Source organism: Papio anubis, chromosome 8, assembly GCF_008728515.1.
Source record: "Papio anubis isolate 15944 chromosome 8, Panubis1.0, whole genome shotgun sequence".
Classification (NCBI taxonomy): domain Eukaryota; kingdom Metazoa; phylum Chordata; class Mammalia; order Primates; family Cercopithecidae; genus Papio; species Papio anubis.
Window position 1 is genome coordinate 22,611,112 of NC_044983.1, and position 17,726 is coordinate 22,628,837.

The 17,726-nt window shown below is 34.7% G+C and overlaps 1 protein-coding gene across 1 annotated transcript in view; it reads left to right on the plus strand.

Annotated features, from left to right (window-relative positions):
- Window positions 1–17,726, plus strand: part of ADAM7 (ADAM metallopeptidase domain 7) — a 61,008-nt gene that overhangs the window by 14,047 nt on the left and 29,235 nt on the right. Inside the window, exons 4-8 of the mRNA XM_021942145.2 lie at window positions 3,709–3,787; window positions 5,435–5,511; window positions 6,532–6,721; window positions 8,516–8,569; window positions 17,011–17,082. Coding sequence (XP_021797837.1) covers window positions 3,709–3,787; window positions 5,435–5,511; window positions 6,532–6,721; window positions 8,516–8,569; window positions 17,011–17,082 — 472 coding nt within the window. The remainder of the gene's footprint in view (window positions 1–3,708; window positions 3,788–5,434; window positions 5,512–6,531; window positions 6,722–8,515; window positions 8,570–17,010; window positions 17,083–17,726) is intronic.

Consider the following 17,726-nt stretch of genomic DNA (forward strand, 5'->3'; position numbering starts at 1 on the left):
TAAACATTTATATGTATCTTATGTGAAAATATAATGTTTTAGTTTATTCATTTATTTATCATTTCTTATCTCTCCCTTTTGTTAGAGGTTCAGTTTTTCCTGTGTTACAATTTCATTCAAACTAAAGAACTTTTACCAACTTTTCTAGTATAGATCTGTGGCAAAAATTTACTTCAGTTTTCTTTTATCTGCAAGTCTATTTAGTCTTCCTTCTTGAAGGCTATTTTTTGCTGCATTTTGCTGCATATAAATTCTGGGTTCACCAATTTTCTTTTTTCTTTTTTTTTTTTTTTTTTTTTTTTTTGCGACAGAGTCTTGCTCTGTCACCCAGGCTGGAGTGCAGTGGTGCGATCTTGGCTCATTGCAAGCTCCATATTTTTAGTGGAGACGGGGTTTCACCATGTTAGCCAGGATGGTCTTGATCTCCTGACTCATGATCCACCCGCCTCGGCCTCCCAAAGTGCTGGGATTACAGGGGTGAGCCACTGCACCTGGTCCATTTTCTGTATTTTTTAAGAAAAGATGGTGACTGATGATGTTCTCCTCTCTTCTGGCTCACATGGTCTCTAATGCAATGTTAATAGTTGTATAAATTTCTGTTCCTCAGTCGTATAAATTTCCCCAGAAAGACGTGTTGTCTTTCTCTTGCTGGTTTCAAGATTTTGTCTTTATTTCTGATATGCTGCAATCTGACAGTGATGTGCAAAGGAGTGACTTTCTTCATATAAATGCTGTTTGATGTTTGCTGAACTTCTTGAAATTACAATTCATGTCTTTCTCCAAATTGGGTTCATTTTTTGCTACTACTTTTCCATTTTTTTCTATTACACCCTTTCTCCACTTTCTAGCAATCCACTTATCAGTATATTAGTCCTTTGATATAATCTACTTGACTCTGAAGCTCTACTTCTGTTCAGTCTCTTTTTCAGATTACATAATTTCTATTGAACTCTCATTGAGTCTGTCAGCTCTTTCTTTTATCAGTTTTGTTCTCATTTTAAGGATATCAAGTAAAACTTTTATCTAAGTAGGTTTTAGTTATAACATTTTCAATTTGTTTTTTTAAAAATATAACTTCCATTTATCTGCCACAGTTCTACATTTTTGCATGCTTTGCAAATAACTTTGTTTTACTTTGCTGAGCATAGTTATAGTAGCTGCTTTAAAAGTCTTATCTATAATTTCAAGTTCTAGGTTAACTTGAGATAAGTCTCTGCTGATCATCTTTTCTCTTGACAATAGTTCAATGTTTTATGTTTCTTCATTGTATAAATTTGAATTATGAACTGAACAATTTGAATATTATGTGAAACGGACTCTGAATTCTGTTATGTTCTGCTAAAGAGTTCTCATATTTTCATTGTATTTGGAGATTAACTTTATTGGGCTTAAACTGCAAATTCTGTCTTCTGGGTGGCAGCTCAAATTTTAGCTCAGTTATTTTATTCTTAGCGTGGCTACTTTTAGTCTATCCCTCACAGGTCATAGTTCAGGGAAAATTCTGAATTTCAAACTGAGTTTGTTTACAGAACTGAGGATTCTCCCCACTCTCTTATTTTTTTTCCAGTGATTACCGTGTACATTCCTGTTACTGTCATTACTCTAAACTCCATTATATGGCTTTCAAATCAGAACAACTGTGGTTTTCTAGCAGAGTTTTATCCATCCTCTATGAGGCAGACTTCAGCCTGACCTCAGGCTAAATGCTGTAAAACTGGAAACTTCATCTTATGCTGTGCCTTCTTCCCTGTGCCTCCTTCCCTTTCCTGGAGGATGCTGTTTTTGCTCCATACCTAGATCCTTTAGGTACTTTCTTTTTATATGTTATCCAGAACTAAATAACTATATACAGAATGTCTGTCTGATAGTAGCTTATTCAGCCATAGCAGTAGTGAAATGCTATATTCAGTTCATTTTAAACATTAGTTCAGCATTTTTTGACCACTCCTGGTATTCCAAATACTACCTTAGAAACCAGGAGACACAAATAAATAAAAATGAAAAAGTCCCTTTCCTAAGGTAGTTCACAGGTAACCTTGAAGACTGACCTGAAATACACCAGGGGTGAACAAATGATAATTGGTACAACAAATTGGACATGTTTTGTATGTATGCATATCCCTTAATCTAAGAGTAATGCTTAAATTTGGAATATCTGGAGTATAAACAACAGCAACAATAACAAAAAATAAAATCAGACAAAGAACATGTAATAGCAGCCATGTATGTGGCCCATGTAGCCTTGAATGTGTATTTTTAAAAATCTTTATTATTTTTATTTTATTTTTATTTATTTATTTATTTTTGAGACGGAGTCTCACTCGGTTGCCAGGCTGGAATGCAGTGGTGCGATCTTGGCTCACTGCAACCTCTGACTCCCTGGTTCAAGTGATTGATTCTCCTGCCTCAGCCTCCCCAGTAGTTGGTATTAAAGGCATGCACCACGCCCAGATAATTTTTGTATTTGTAGTAGAGACCAGGTGTCACCATGTCGGCCAGGATGGTCTCAATCTCCTGACCTCATGATCCACCCACCTCAGCCTCCCAAAGTGCTGGGATTACAGGCGTGAGCCACCACGCCCGGCCGCTTCAAATGCTTATTATCTTCACCCCTACAGAAAAGGTTTGGTGACCTCTAAAATACATAATAAAAATGTGGCAGACATGAAAACGAACACCTTTGGAAGTGTGAAATACACCTTAGGAAGGGATCTCAAAATCTGCTTGATGGCGTCAGGAAGTATGTTTTGCACTGAGTTTAGAAAGAACTACAGAACATGTTGAAGTGGGATCAGAGTGGCCTTGGTGTGCAGCAGTGTGGCTCAGCACCCTGTAATCCCAGCACTTTGGAGGCTGAGGCGGGTGGATCACGAGGTCAGGAGATCGAGACCATCCCTGGCTAACATGGTAGAGCAGTCTCTACTAAAAATAAAAAAAACTGCAGCCGGGCATGGTGGCAGGTGCCTGTAGTCAGCTACTGGAGGAGCGGGAGAATGCGTAAACAGGGCTGGGAGCTTGCAGTGAGCGAGATCTGGCCACTGCACTCCAGCCTGGGGCGACACAGCGGACTCCGTCTCAAGAAGTGGCCGTGGATAGTCCAAAAAGATGTTAAAGAAAAAATTATTCAGTGACAGTTGTTAAAGCACCATAAGGCAGGCTTTATTCAGGCCCATCACTATAGATATAGAGACAACTGCAATGGTAAGGTCTTGCCACGGGGGAGAGAGATTGGGCTCAGTTCCAAATACAGCATGGCTAGTGTGAATTTGTTATAATTAGTACATATTGCGTTTACCTAAATATGTAGCTGTTAGGTTACTATGTATTAAGACATATTCACCACATATATCTTATGATGTGATGAATATAAGACATTTTCATCACATATATTAATGCATGTATTTTGCATTAATGTTGGTCTCAGGTTTTTACTTAGATAACATTTTCGCCAAGCTTTTAAAAAAATATTGCTTTGCTAAAACTGCCAGAATCTATTTTCTAGTTTTTTCTACAGTCTTTATGAACCATTGTATTTAGTTAGAAAGGCTTTTCATATGAGTGGGCTTGATTTTGCTTTACTATTTTTAGCAGAAGAGGATCTTGCTGAGATGTGGAAGCAAACTGGACACTTCTCCATCACATTATTGGTTGTATCTGTCAGAGTTTTAGAATGAACAAGTCTCACCACCTGTCTGCCCTCTTTTTCAGGGAGTTCCTAGGCTCCAATTACAGTGAAACATTCTACTCCATGAAAGGAGAAGCGTTCACCAGGCATCTTCAGATCATGGTATCTTATGGAACTTTCCTGTGTCTCTTCTCTAAAAGTAGTATTTCCTGATGTGATTTTGAAACCCTGTTCTATCTGTACAAGCTGCTCCAGAAAGTACTACATCAGAAATAAGTTCTGAATTGATTACTCTCACCGAAAAATTATAGTATAAAAATACGATGGTGTGGACCCTAACCTCTTACTGCGTAACAAGCAAATCATTGACTGCTAATATATCTTTTCTTTTCCTAAACTGATTTCTATACACTCAATATGGTGTTAAGTCTGGGAGAGGGTAAAGCAGGACACCAAACATATAAGGCACCTTATGAGGCTGTGATCAAGCTACATGAATAAAATCTGAAGCTGTGAAACAAGTTTAAAATCTCCATTCATTGATCCTTTTGTGATTCTCACCCCTTTACCCAGTTTTTCTGATGCACCAATATTGAGGTCTTTTCTTCAATCCTCAAATAACTTTTTGTTCATTTGTTATTAATATAATTCCATTAATTTAAATAAAATCTAGATATAGATTTTATTTTTATACCCCCATTGCTTTTTTGCAAAGAGGTCCTCTATAACCTTCCAAGAACATTACTTTTACCAAAACTATACATTTAAAAAAGTATTTCCTCTATTTAAAGCAAGAGTCAACTATTTTTTCTTTTTTTGAGATGGAGTCTCACTCTTTGGCCAGGCTGGAGTGCAGTGGCACAATCTTAACTCACTGCAACCTTCATCTCCCGGGTTCAAGCGATTCTCCTGCCTCAGCCTCCCGAGTAGCTGAGACTGCAGGCACATGCCACCACGCCCGACTAATTTTTGTATTTTCAGTAGAGGCCGGGTTTCACCATGTTGGCCAGGATGGTCTCGATCTCTTGGCCTCGGGATCCGCCCGCCTTGACATCCCAAAGTGCTGGAATTACAGGCATGAGCCACTGTGCCCGGCTGCAACTTCCAACTTCTATGAGAGCTAAGTCTTTATGCAATCTTCAAAATAGGACAAGAGGAAAACTGGGTAACATTCTTTGATGCAGGGGGTGGGTTATTTGTGAGAGTGTGAGGTCACTGGAAGACCATAGAAAGTGTCATCCATAGGTAGGATTTGAACACATGGAAATGGTGGGAAAAATAATTATCTGATTGGACTACCATGGGCAGAGCATCAAGGAAAGAGTAAAAAAGACACCAACTTGATTGAAACAGGCCAGAGAGAAAGGCGTTAGGGGAACTGGTTGGAGAGGGAGACCTAGTTTTCACGATCATCAAGCATTTGTCTTGATTTCATGGGCAACTGGGAAAAATTATAGTATTATCACAGAAGGGTTAGTTTGATAAAAATTATAGGGTGGATTAAGAAGTTATATTTCTAAGGAAAATGGTCACAATTCTAAAACTACTGTCATCATTAATACACTATAAAATTTGTAGAAGAAGAATCTATACTTTGCTTTACACAAAATAATCACATAATTAAGGTAAAAGGCCTCTGAAGCAGGCTCAAATATTTCCAAATGAAAGAATTTAATGAATGAATGCATGAACAAATATCAGTGCAATTTGTCAAAATAAAATATCGATACATTCTGAACAGAAAATATTTAGATATTAATATAATATCAATATTTTTATATATAGTAATAGAGTCTTCTTCTATTTTAGGATCACTGTTTTTACCAAGGATCCATAGTACACGAATATGATTCAGCTGCCAGTATCAGTACGTGTAATGGTCTAAGGTAAGGCAGAATATCTTTCGTTTTCCTTTATGAGTTTTCCTATGGATTTTCAAAGAAATTAACTTCGTTGATTTTCTTTTATCACTCCTGGTATACAGAAAAATGAATAAGAAGAAAGTTGCTGTGCACTTTTAGCAGTTTCAGCTCTAGTCTATGATTTAAGTTTTGACAAACAGATGTCTAATGCAGTCCTGAACGAGACATGCTTTGCAGTATATGAATAAGGGATTCATATTTGGAAGATTACTGAAAATCATTTAGTCTGGCCTCTCATTTTATTGATCAGGATACTGACTGAAATTAGAAACTTTCTCCTGAATATTTCATTTGCTAGTGGTAAGATTGAGTCCAAAACCCAGGACTTTTGAATACTAGTTTTGTGAATTCCCATTATGCCATGAGGCTTGACTCATTTAGTTTTTACTAAATCAAGCTGTGTTTGCAGCCTCTTGAAAGTAAAAATTCAGAAGTAAGGCCTATAGTTCTCTATAGATCATAGGCTCATGGACAAAGAAGCATGATGTGGAGAGGTAAAGAGTAGAAGAACGAGGAAGTTTTGTCTTTAATTATGGGAAATTTACTTGACTAGTTCTTAGTATTTTCAAGAATGAGAACCCCTTTAGTGACACAATTACCACATATTAGTATTTTTACTTTCATATATTTACTTTTATATATATTCCACGTCGTGATAGACATAGAAACTCACATAATTTTTGCAGTAAGTCATAAGACTTGACAGCGGTCCACAACCACCAGTGGGACTTGCTACCCTACCTGTACTCAAAGCAGATATTAGGCTGTGCAACTTCTGAAAATCTAGTAAGTTGACTCTTAGAAAAAAGTATTGATTCAGTCAAAGGCTACGTATCATCACATTTCCTTACCACTGAAAGCACCCTCCTACATGTTCATGAGGCGCTGGCTGTGTAGTTTCTCTTTCTTGAAAAGACAAAGTCAGTGCAATGAAATAGAGTAACTATAGACCTTGAATATACATTGTGTTCCCAATTTCTACAGGGGATTCTTCAGAGTAAATGACCAAAGATACCTCATTGAACCAGTGAAATACTCAGATGAGGGAGAACATTTGGTGTTCAAATATAACCCGAGGGTGCCGTATGTTGCCAATTATTCCTGTACAGAGCTTAATTTTACCAGGAAAACTGTTCCAGGCGATACTGAATCTGAAGGAGACCCCAAAATGAAAGTGAGTATTATTAAGTCATCTTTACCCCAAATGAAACACCTTTTATTTTCTTGATGATGTCTAGGGAGAAAGCATGAGTCTAGCTAGTGAAATGTATGTGTTACTTTGAGTCTGGCACTTTATCTGATATTTGAAATTCGAAAATTTTTGTTTCAGTTATCTATGTAAAAAGTTTATTTTCATAGAGTAAATCTGTTTGTTTCATGAGTTTCAACAAAGGATGATTCTACAATCCTACATATAGATTGATAGCACTGGGGCTATGAGTAGTTGGAAATAATGGAATTTTCAATGTCCTAAAACATAATCTAGAGATATTATCTTTCCTTGTCTTCCCTGACATTTTTTGCAGAATTATTGATGGCAAGCTATGTTCAGCCCTTTTTATCATCCAAATATTTTAATGGTTAAGGACAATTAAGGATAAAACAAGTTCAGTTTTCGGTGGGATGGTTGTATAAACATAGTCCTTGGAGCTTTAGGTTTTTCTACACAACTAATCGATATCTCCTTAAATTCTCAGTGGATGTTAGCCTGTAAACTACATTGTTGTTTTTCTTTTTCATATATCCTTGATTCATATAGTGTCTGAAACATACTATATGCCTAATGGATGTTTCTTAATTGAATAAATCAACAAATAAATGATTACTTAGTCCATAGAAAAATGATTTAGCCAAATCTTTGAACAATTTACCTCTGGTTTGTCCTCAGAGAATGTGTACATACCTCGGTGCATGCATACTGAAAACTGAACACTTAGAAGAATCTCCTAGTATTGGTGTTTTATAGACATAAAAGATCAGCCAGGCATGGTGGCTCATGCTTCATGCCTATAATCACAACACCTTGGGAGGCTGAGGCAGGTGGATCATTTGAGGTCAGAGTTTGAGACCAGCCTGGCCAACATGGTGAAACCCCATGTGTACTAAAAATACAAAAAATTGGCCGGGCAGTAGTGGCATGTGCCTATAATCCCAGTTACTTGGGAGGCTGAGGCAGAAGAATGGCTTGAACTCAGGAGGTGGAGGCTGCGATGAGCTAAGATCTTGCCACTGCACTCTAGTCTGGGTGACAGAGTGAGACCCTTTCTCAAAAGAAAAATAAATAAATATATAAAAATAAAAGATCTATAATTAGCAAAATTTATACATGTTTCCTTGGAATTGAGACTACTGAAAATTAGAAAGTTGGGAGGCAGGGGAAGGAGTACAAGAAATGCAGTCGGTCCTATTACTTCATCCTATGTTTTAACTGTCAGGTACAGATGGATGTTTTTCACACGAGCTTACTAATGAAGCATTGACTCAGTAAATGAAGAAAACAAAACCTAAATTTAAAGTATGAGTTTATGATTCTTTACAACTCTTATTTGACCTGAAAGCCTAAACAAAGCATTAGGAAAAAGAGCTAATCCATGCTGGACTTAATACCAAGTGATGGGTTGATAGGTGCTGCAAACCACGATGGCACACATTTATCTACGTAACAAACCCACACATCCTGCACATGTAGCCTGGAAATTTAAAAATAAAATAATTTTTTTAAAAAAAGAAAAGATAAAAAGAACAAATAGGAAATACTACAATCCGATATATAGGACCCCATGTTTAATCATATAGTAGATCTCATTTAGATAAATTTATATAATTTTTACATATTCATGTGCCTCCCCATTTTGTATCAATAATATTAACATTTCTTATCTTGAAAATATTAGTTTTTTTTCCAACTTAAAGGGTTAAGATAAAAAGTGTTAAATATACTTCAACTGGATTTTCCCTAAATTTACAGGCTATCCATAATGAAAAGTACATTGAATTGTTCATTGTTGCTGATGATACTGTGGTAAGTTTTCAGCTGAACATATCTCTCTTTATTCTTCCTTGTAGAACTTGTAGTTATGATTCTAGCATAGAGAAAAAGGTATTCTAATCAGAGTTCCATTCTAGGCTCAAAGTCCTATTTTTAGTTTTCCAAAGCAGATGTACATAAGAGACTATGGGGTCCTTTGCCACAATAGCAGACTGACCCAAAATAGAACACCTGTCCCCATTAAGAATGTATGGAAATGCTGAACGACATACAAAAAATTGAAAACATTTTAATTGTTAAGCTCAAAATAAAAAGTGGAAAATCTACAAGTACTAAAAACGAAGAAGAAAATCTCTGTCAGAACAGTAAGTAAAATTTAAAGGCTTGGTGATCCCGATATATAGAATGCAAAAAGAGGCAATTAAGAAATTAAACCCCTGAGAAGCAAAATACTGAAATTTGGAAATGAGACCTCTGCATCATTCTCAGAGTCATAAAAGGCTGCCCATCTCAGAAAAGGAAACTAGAAACGCTCCACAGAAACTGAAAGAAATAAAGGAAATTTTCTGTCTGCCTGTAGCCATGAGCAGGTAAAATGTTACACATGGGAAAACAAATCTGTTTGTGTTATGCACAGATGTGGGACATGATATTATATATTTCTTCAGATGCAGCATTGCCAAGCAAACTTTTTAATATAAAAACTTATTAGAGGCCTGCTAAACTGCTGGAGGTCAAGTCAAAAATGCCCTAAAACGACTCCTTAATAATCTAAGATAAAATGAACTACATAAGGAAGCCAACCAACTTAAAGAAAAGGAAAATAAGCTCTCCAGGATCTGTAAATCATCCAATGATATTTCAGACTATGCTATAACATTAAATTATATATTTTAAGTTATTAAAGATGTAAAGATGAATAAGAATGATGTTAAAATAACTAGAAAAGACTGGAAAACAGCGCAGGCATACTTGAAAAACTACCTGTTTTAACATTTATAAAAGGAAAAAGTATATACCCTTGGAAAAATTAAACAGAAGATTAGATGCATGTGAAGAAATAATTAGTGAATTGGAGAATGGAGGAGTTAGAGAAACAACAATTTCTCCAGAGAAATAAAAAGTTGGAAACTGTAAAACAGAACGTAAGAGACATTAATTCAGAATATGAAGTTTATAAAGAGTGAGTGGGAATGACTGGATGACAGATGACAAATGAGAGGCAATTCTTGAGAATTTTCCAGAAGGAAAGGAATAAACAAATCAGATAATATTGTAGAAAAATTTCTGAATATCAAAGACAAAGAAAAAATCTTTTAAAATCAACTATAAGAAACAGATTGACTATAAGTAAATCACAAACAGAGCATACCTTTTAAACAACAGAAGACATAGTTTCTAGAACAATACGTTCAAACAGCTAATGCAAAATGTTGTAAAATTTAAATTGAGTACTAAAATATCAGGCAAGGAAAACAGGTTGGGAGAAAGAAATCATACTTAAAATGTTCTATGGAATTTTAGATTAGGAATGTAAAGGGAGTAACAATTTTACACTTGGTAAGTAAACTATGGGTGTTAAAATTTTAATTGTAATCACTATTAACCTAGCAATTAGAATGTAAATATCCCAAAAGAGTAGAGGGGGATAGATGGATTTGAACATTAAAAAAAAAAAAAAAAAAAGACCAATCCAACAGAAAGCTTCGAAGAAAATACACACATGCACACATATGCCAACAGTCATGCACTGCATAACAATGTTTTGGTCAATAGACCACATATATGAAAGTGGTCCCATTAGATGATAATGAAAAATTCCTACACTAGTGACATCGTAGCCATCATAAAATTATAGCACAATGTTTCACTCATGTGTCTGTGGTGATGCTGGTGTAAACAAACCTACCACATTGCCAGTTATATGAAAGTATAGCACATACAATTATGTACAGTTGGCCGGGCGCGGTGGCTCAAGCCTGTAATCCCAGCACTTTGGGAGGCCGAGACGGGCGGATCACGAGGTCAGGAGATCGAGACCATCCTGGCTAACCCGGTGAAACCCCGTCTCTACTAAAAAATACAAAAAAAAAAAAAAAAAAACTAGCCAGGCGAGGTGGCGGGCGCCTGTAGTCCCAGCTACTCGGGAGGCTGAGGCAGGAGAATGGCGTAAACCCGGGAGGCGGAGCTTGCAGTGAGCTGAGATCGCGCCACTGCACTCCGGCCTGGACGACAGAGCGAGACTCCGTCTCAAAAAAAAAAAAAAAAAAAAAACAGTACACAATACTTGATAATAAAAAACAACTATGTTGCTGGTTTATGTATTCACTATGTTATACTTTTTATTGTTATTTTATAGTGTATTCTTATTGATATATTTAAAAAGTTAACTGTAAAACAGCCTCAGGTGGGTCCTTCAAGAGGTATTCCAGGAGTAGGCATTGTTATCATAGGAGATGGCAGCTATATGTATGTAATTGCCCCTAAAGACCTTCTGGGGGAACAAGTTATGGAGGTGGAAAACAATGATATTGGTGATCCTGATTTTGTGTAGGTTTAGGCTAATATGTGTGGTTTTTGTCTTAGTTTTTAACAAAAATTTAAAAAGTAAAAAATAAAAATTAGAAAAAAGATTACAGGATATAGATATAAAGAAAAAATATTTTTGTACAGCTGTACAATATGTTTGTATTTTAAACCATTGTCTAAAAAGTCAAAAGTTCAAAAATTTTTAGTTTATAAAGTAAAAAAGTTACAGTAAGCCAAGCTTAATTTATTATTAAATTATTAATTTTATTATATTTTTATATTTTTATATTTTATATTTTTATATATTTTATATTTTATATTTATTAAATTATTTATTATTTTATATTTATTAAATTATTATTAAAAATTTAAAATAATTTATTAAAATATTATTAAAAATAAATTATTAAAAATTTATTATTAAAAATTGTATAAATATAGTGGAGCCAAGTGTACAGTGTTTATAAAGTTCACCGTGAGGTACAGTAATGTCCTAGGCCTTTACATTCACTCACTGATTCATTCATTGATTCACTCAGAGAAACCTTCAGTCCTGTAAGCTCCATTCATAGTTAGTTCCCTAGGAGGCATACCACTTTTTTATTTTTTATTTTTTAACATTTATAACATTTTTTTGGTACTTTTTCTAAGTTTACATATACAAAAAGCATTATGTTACAATTGCCTATAATATTCAGTATAGTAACCTACTCTATAGGTTTGCAGCCTAGGAGCAGTGGGCTATACCATATGGTATACATGTGTAGTAGGTTATAACATCTAGGTTTGTGTAAGTATGCTTTATGATGTTTGCACAATGATGAAATCACCTAAGAATGCATTTCTCAGAATATATTCCCGTTGTTAAGCAACGTATGACTATATTACATATATACATACATACATATAGAATTGTAAATACAAAAACAAAATAATATGTGAAAGTAATTCCAAATGTGTCAGAAATTAGAGTGAATGTAACAATTACATCTGCCTGTTAGAGGTTAGAAAGTCTTGACCAGGCGTGGTGGCTCATGCCTGTAATCCCAGCACTTTGGGAGGCCAAGGCGGGTGGATCATCTGAGGTCAGGAGTTCAAGACCAGCCTGACCAACACAGTGAAACCCCATCTCTACTAAAAATATGAAAATTAGCTGGGCGAGGTGGCACGCGCCTGTAATCCCAGGTTCTCAGGAGGTTGAGGCAGAAGAATTGCTTGAATCCGGGAGGTGGAGGTTGCAGTGAGCCGAGATCATGCCACTGCACTCCAGCCTGGGTGACAGAGCGAGACTCCCTCCATCTCCCAAAAAACAAAACAAAACAACAACAACAAAAAAAGTTAGAAACTCTCAAACTGTATATAAAAAAAGGATATTATGACATTTATAAGAAATATAGCTAAACTTCTCAGAAACTTAAAAAATCTCATTAAATAATAAGATAAAGTAGTTCTTTCCCCCCAAAAAGATATCTTATTATTTTAATAGTATGTAAATGACAATTTATGATTTAAAAAGTTATTTGAGATAAATTGGAAAATTAATTAGAAAAAGAGCACCAGAAGGACATAAAATATGAAAACAGCTAACAACAAAGTATAAAAAGATAACAAAAATGTAACAGGTTTGCCAGAGAAAGCAGGGTATTTTTTAACTCTTCTCTATCAGAAAATTTTAAGTCAAGAGGAATAGCTTCAGCAAAAATTGATAAGATTTGAACTACATAAATGTAAGTTGGATCTAACCAATTGATATACTACCTTGCATTTTTTTTAAAAGAATATGTATATTTTTCATGTACAAACAACATATTTGAAAAAATTAACAGGGTATCTGGCCACAAAGAAAATAAATAGAAATAACAAAGAGATATCATAAGATCACTTTTCTCTTTTTTAATACAACCAAATTAGAAGTTATAACAAAAATTGTTTAATTAGACCATTAAAAGACCATTGGTTGGGAAACTTAAAGCAAAATATATTTCCAAATATTAATTGTCTAAAAAATTAAATCTGAAATTATGGACTATTTATAACTGACTAAAAACAAAAAAAAAACCACTAAAGTAAAATTTACTCGATACAGGTAGCATACCAGTATTTAGACACTTGTCAATTTAAACAGTTTTATTAGGAAAAAAGAAAGAAAATAAAGAGACTAAGAGTCCAACTAGAGAGATTTGAAAACAAAACAGTATAAATCCAAAGAAGATAGAAAGAGGAAAGTAATTTAACAATGAGAAAAATCAATAAAACCACAAGGCGAAACAAAAGACAAAAAAATGTCCAGTGGAGTAGTTCAACAGAGCCAAGTACTAGTTCTCTGAAAACATTAATGAAATAGACAAGCTTCTGACAATGCCGATTAAAAAAATATAAAAACATATGTAAAGTTAGAAAATAAAACATAATTATAAATAAGATTAAGGTTACACATCATTAAAAATATATGAAGAACTATGTACCAATAAATGTATAAACAGAAGTATGTAGTTAAATGTTATCAAGCTGACTCAACAATAAATAGGAAATCCCAAAAATATTTACAACAAATTTGAAAAATTACATAAGTAGGCCACAACCTATCAACAAATAAAGACAGCAGGCTCAGACTAGTTTGGTGACAAGTTTTACCAAAGTTTGTTGTAATAAATAACCTTACCTTTTACAAACTATTCCAAAGAATAGGAAAAGAGGAAAAAAATCCCACATTTTGTATGGTTATTCTAATCTTTGTATTATTTATCTACCACTGTGTCATAAACTAATCAAAACCTGGTGGGTAATCAATGACTCATGCAGCTGCAATAATTTATTGACTCCACTGACTGGCTAGTCTAAGATGGCCACGGTCATTTGCCTGGGATGTGGTATTGGGTTTCAGCTGGCCATGTCTCTCCAGCAGCCTAGCTGGTTGTGCTTTCTTGCATCATAGCTGGGCATCAAAGCATCAAAAGAGAGGAGAGGCTCCAAGGTGCAAAAGCCTTTCAAGCTTCTGTTTGTACATGTTTACATGTCTCACCCAAAGTAAGTCATATGTCCAAGCCTAGAATCAACGTTGGAGGAAACTTATAAAAAGATACAGATACCTGTAAGAGTGATTCCTTGAGTCATTACAATAACAATCTATGACAACTGATAATATTGGTAACAAATCTAGACGTGATCTTATGAGAAAGTAAAATTATAAGCTAATTTCACTTATAAATGCAACTTCAAATGTCCAAGAAATATTTGCAAACCCAAGCCAAGATATATCCATAAACAGTTTACATGAGAGTGATGGTTTCCTCCAGTGATGTGAATATTGCTTTGCTTTGACATGAATAGATATTTTTAAGTTGATAATCTCATATATATATATATATAGAGAGAGAGAGAGTAGGTATTTGTGTATGTATACACACATATAATTCAACACTCATTCATAATAAAACTCTTAGGATATAAAAAATGGAAGAAAATAAAGTATATTTACCAAACTCCTATTTAGTATAAACATTAAACTTATTAATAAAATGCTGGCAGTTTTCCTCCAAAATTGGGAATAAGGTACATATGCTCATTGTCACCAGATGTTTTTAGCATTTTTACTGAAATTCCCAGCCAATGTAATAAGAAAAAAAAGGTAAGACCCATTTTAATTGAAAAGATATAACATTTTTACACATTAAAAATAGAGGAAACTGTAGTTAACCTATGAAAAAAATTTTAAATTGAAATTGTAAGTTCTAAGCACTAAACAGATAGGCCTACACTATCATGTTGCTGAGAAATTTTAAAAAGAGTGCTAAGAGACACTATGCTCTTAATAATAATATACGTGTTATCAAAGACTAAGAACAGGTTATTAAAATTTTTACTCAGATACTAGGAGAAGGGTTGCTTGGTGTTATTTTAGTTGCATTAAACTGGGCTTTATGTGTATAGCTCTTGCACGTGCTGCTTTAATACCGTCTTAAAATATTTCAGGGTTTCTTTATTTACGTAAGTTCCTATGGTAAATCATCTATTTTCATTTGACAAATAGTTAATGTGCGTTCAGTATGCTAGGTTCTGAGTATTAATGATATATATGATAGCCAAACAAAAAGAGCAGCAGAGATCAGGTGCGGTGGCTCACACCTGTAATCCCAGCACTTTGGGAAGCCAAAGTGGGAGGACTGTTTGAGACCAGGAGGTTGAGACCAGCCTGGGCAACAGAGCGAGACCCCATCACTACAAAAAAAAAGAAGGAAAAAAAAATAGCTAGGTGTGGTGGTGTGTACCTGTGAATCTAACTACACAGGAGGCTGAGACAGGAGGATCAAATGAGCCCAGGAGGTCAAGGCTGCAATGAGTCATGTTCACGCCAATGCACTGCAGCCTGGATGACAGAGCAAGACCTTGTCTGGAGGAACAACAACAATAAAAAGGGCAAGAAAGCAAGAGAAGGGTAGAAAATGTAAGCATTCCGATCAAATAAAATAAGGAAACCAAAGGCAGTCTTTGGAAACATGTTGAGAAGTTTACATATCTTGAAGATAGTGTGGAATTCTCAGCAGGGAAGTTAAGTGAGGATATGGATGATACACTGACAGCTAGCAAGTTGAAAAAGAAGAGCAGAACACAAATGTCTGAATCCTGGGGAACACCAACTACTAAATAAAGATTTGGCAATAAAAGTACAAAGCTCATACCTAACCATTCCTCCTCCCTCTCCTCTGGTTGAAAATCACTGATTGACAAAGTAGCTAATCTTTGTGATCCCTAAAATAGCCTCAGAATCTCTCTCCACAGTGAATTTTAGGCAATGACTTTTGGGTAATTCTTATCTATCAAGCAATCAATGGAAATCCTGTTGGGAAACATATTTGTCATCCAGTATTTAAAAGGATAATGGGAACACACAATAAAATAGCAGGAGTGTACGGGGTAATAGAAACCAAGAAGTTAAGAAATTTATTGAAATTGAAAATGGTCAACATTAAATGTGGATAAGATGACCAGAAAGGAAAATATATTCACAATTTATTTGATAATTAAGAGAATATTTGTGGGTTTTTAAAAATAATTTCAATGGAATAGTGGCAGTTATAATCAGAGTATAGTAGGTTGAGTAGGTGGGAGATGAAAATTGAAGAATGCTATATCTTAGCAGTATTTTGATATTTAACATAACAGGAGAGCAATGGGATGGTAACAAGTAGATACTTGTAAGATTCAGGAAAGACAAGTTAATTTCTTATTTTTATTATGAAAGAAGGTTGACCATTTGCATTTATCCCTACAGTACACCTTATGTTATTATTAAGTACATTTGATCAAGTCTAAATTGATAATTGATACAAGATCCCAATGGTACAAAAAGGGAATGCAGTTAAAAGGAGAGAACAAAAGTCAGAATAGACGGGACATGAAAGTCTGGTTTGCCCTCATAGCTGTTTCCTGGAGGGAAGGGGTAGCTACACTTTCCTGTCCCTGTTCAGCATATCTGCGGCTCCAGTGGGGTTTTTTTAATTACATATTCTTTATTTTGTGAACACCAAGGACACAGAAGGGTTAATAAAGTTGCTGTTCTTTGCCATATATTGATTGCTTTGTAGCTTTAATAGGTTTGTTTCATCTATGTGATAAAAAATGGACTCTAAAGAACACTAATCAGTTGGCTTAATAAATTAATGTAATGTAGTATAATGTAATGTGGAAAGGAAACAAAGTTAGAAAGAAAAACTTGAAGTAATACTAAACCTAAGCATGTCTTTAGGAGAGCTGTATTTAGTTATTTTATATCAAAAATTTATTTAAGTTGTCTGGTGTTTAGCTGAATGAAACGAGTTCTCTTTCTTCATTAGACCAATGATTTTTTTTTCCTTTGTAATAGCTGACGATGAATGAAGTATTTTGTTGAGCTTTTATGTAACTCCTATTGTTAATGAATATTAATATGATATTTATATTTCCAGTATCGCAGGAATAGTCATCCTCACAATAAACTAAGGAACCGAATTTGGGGAATGGTCAATTTTGTCAACATGGTAAGGTTTGATATAGTTTTTGAATCAAGCCAATAATATGAATGCAAAGAACCTTTCAGCACAGATCTCTGCCGGACTATTGTAGTCACCTGATATTAAGGGAGTACAAAGCACAAAGATTCACCAAGTAGACTCATAACAAAAATCCACAGGAAAAAATAATAACAACAAACCACAGCTCTGAATTTTCAATTTTCGATGTAAATGGCATTTAATATTGAAATAAGTTTCAAAACTTGGTCTCTAACCACAAAATTTATGAAGCAATGTACAAAGAATATGAAAATCGATCACTATAAACCAAATTGCACTACTTTAAATCATTGCTCTGTGAAGTTGTATAATGAAAAGTCTTTTAAGCTATAATTTGTTGTCCATGGTTTGGCATAGAAAGTGGAGTAAGTGTTTCAGTAAAATATATTAAAATGCTTAATTTGTCTAAATTAGAATGAGGTATACAACCCTTTTAAAAAAACAAATTGTGAATTGCAACACTTTTTTTTTTTTCTGACTCATTCTGAGACACCTCAGCCCTATTACTAGGATAAAGAGACCCCATAGGAAAAAGCTGTAAGGAAGGCCCCTCTAGGCCAATGGTTACTAATTCACCAGTTGAGGGACATTTAATCTGCTTGTAGTTTTTG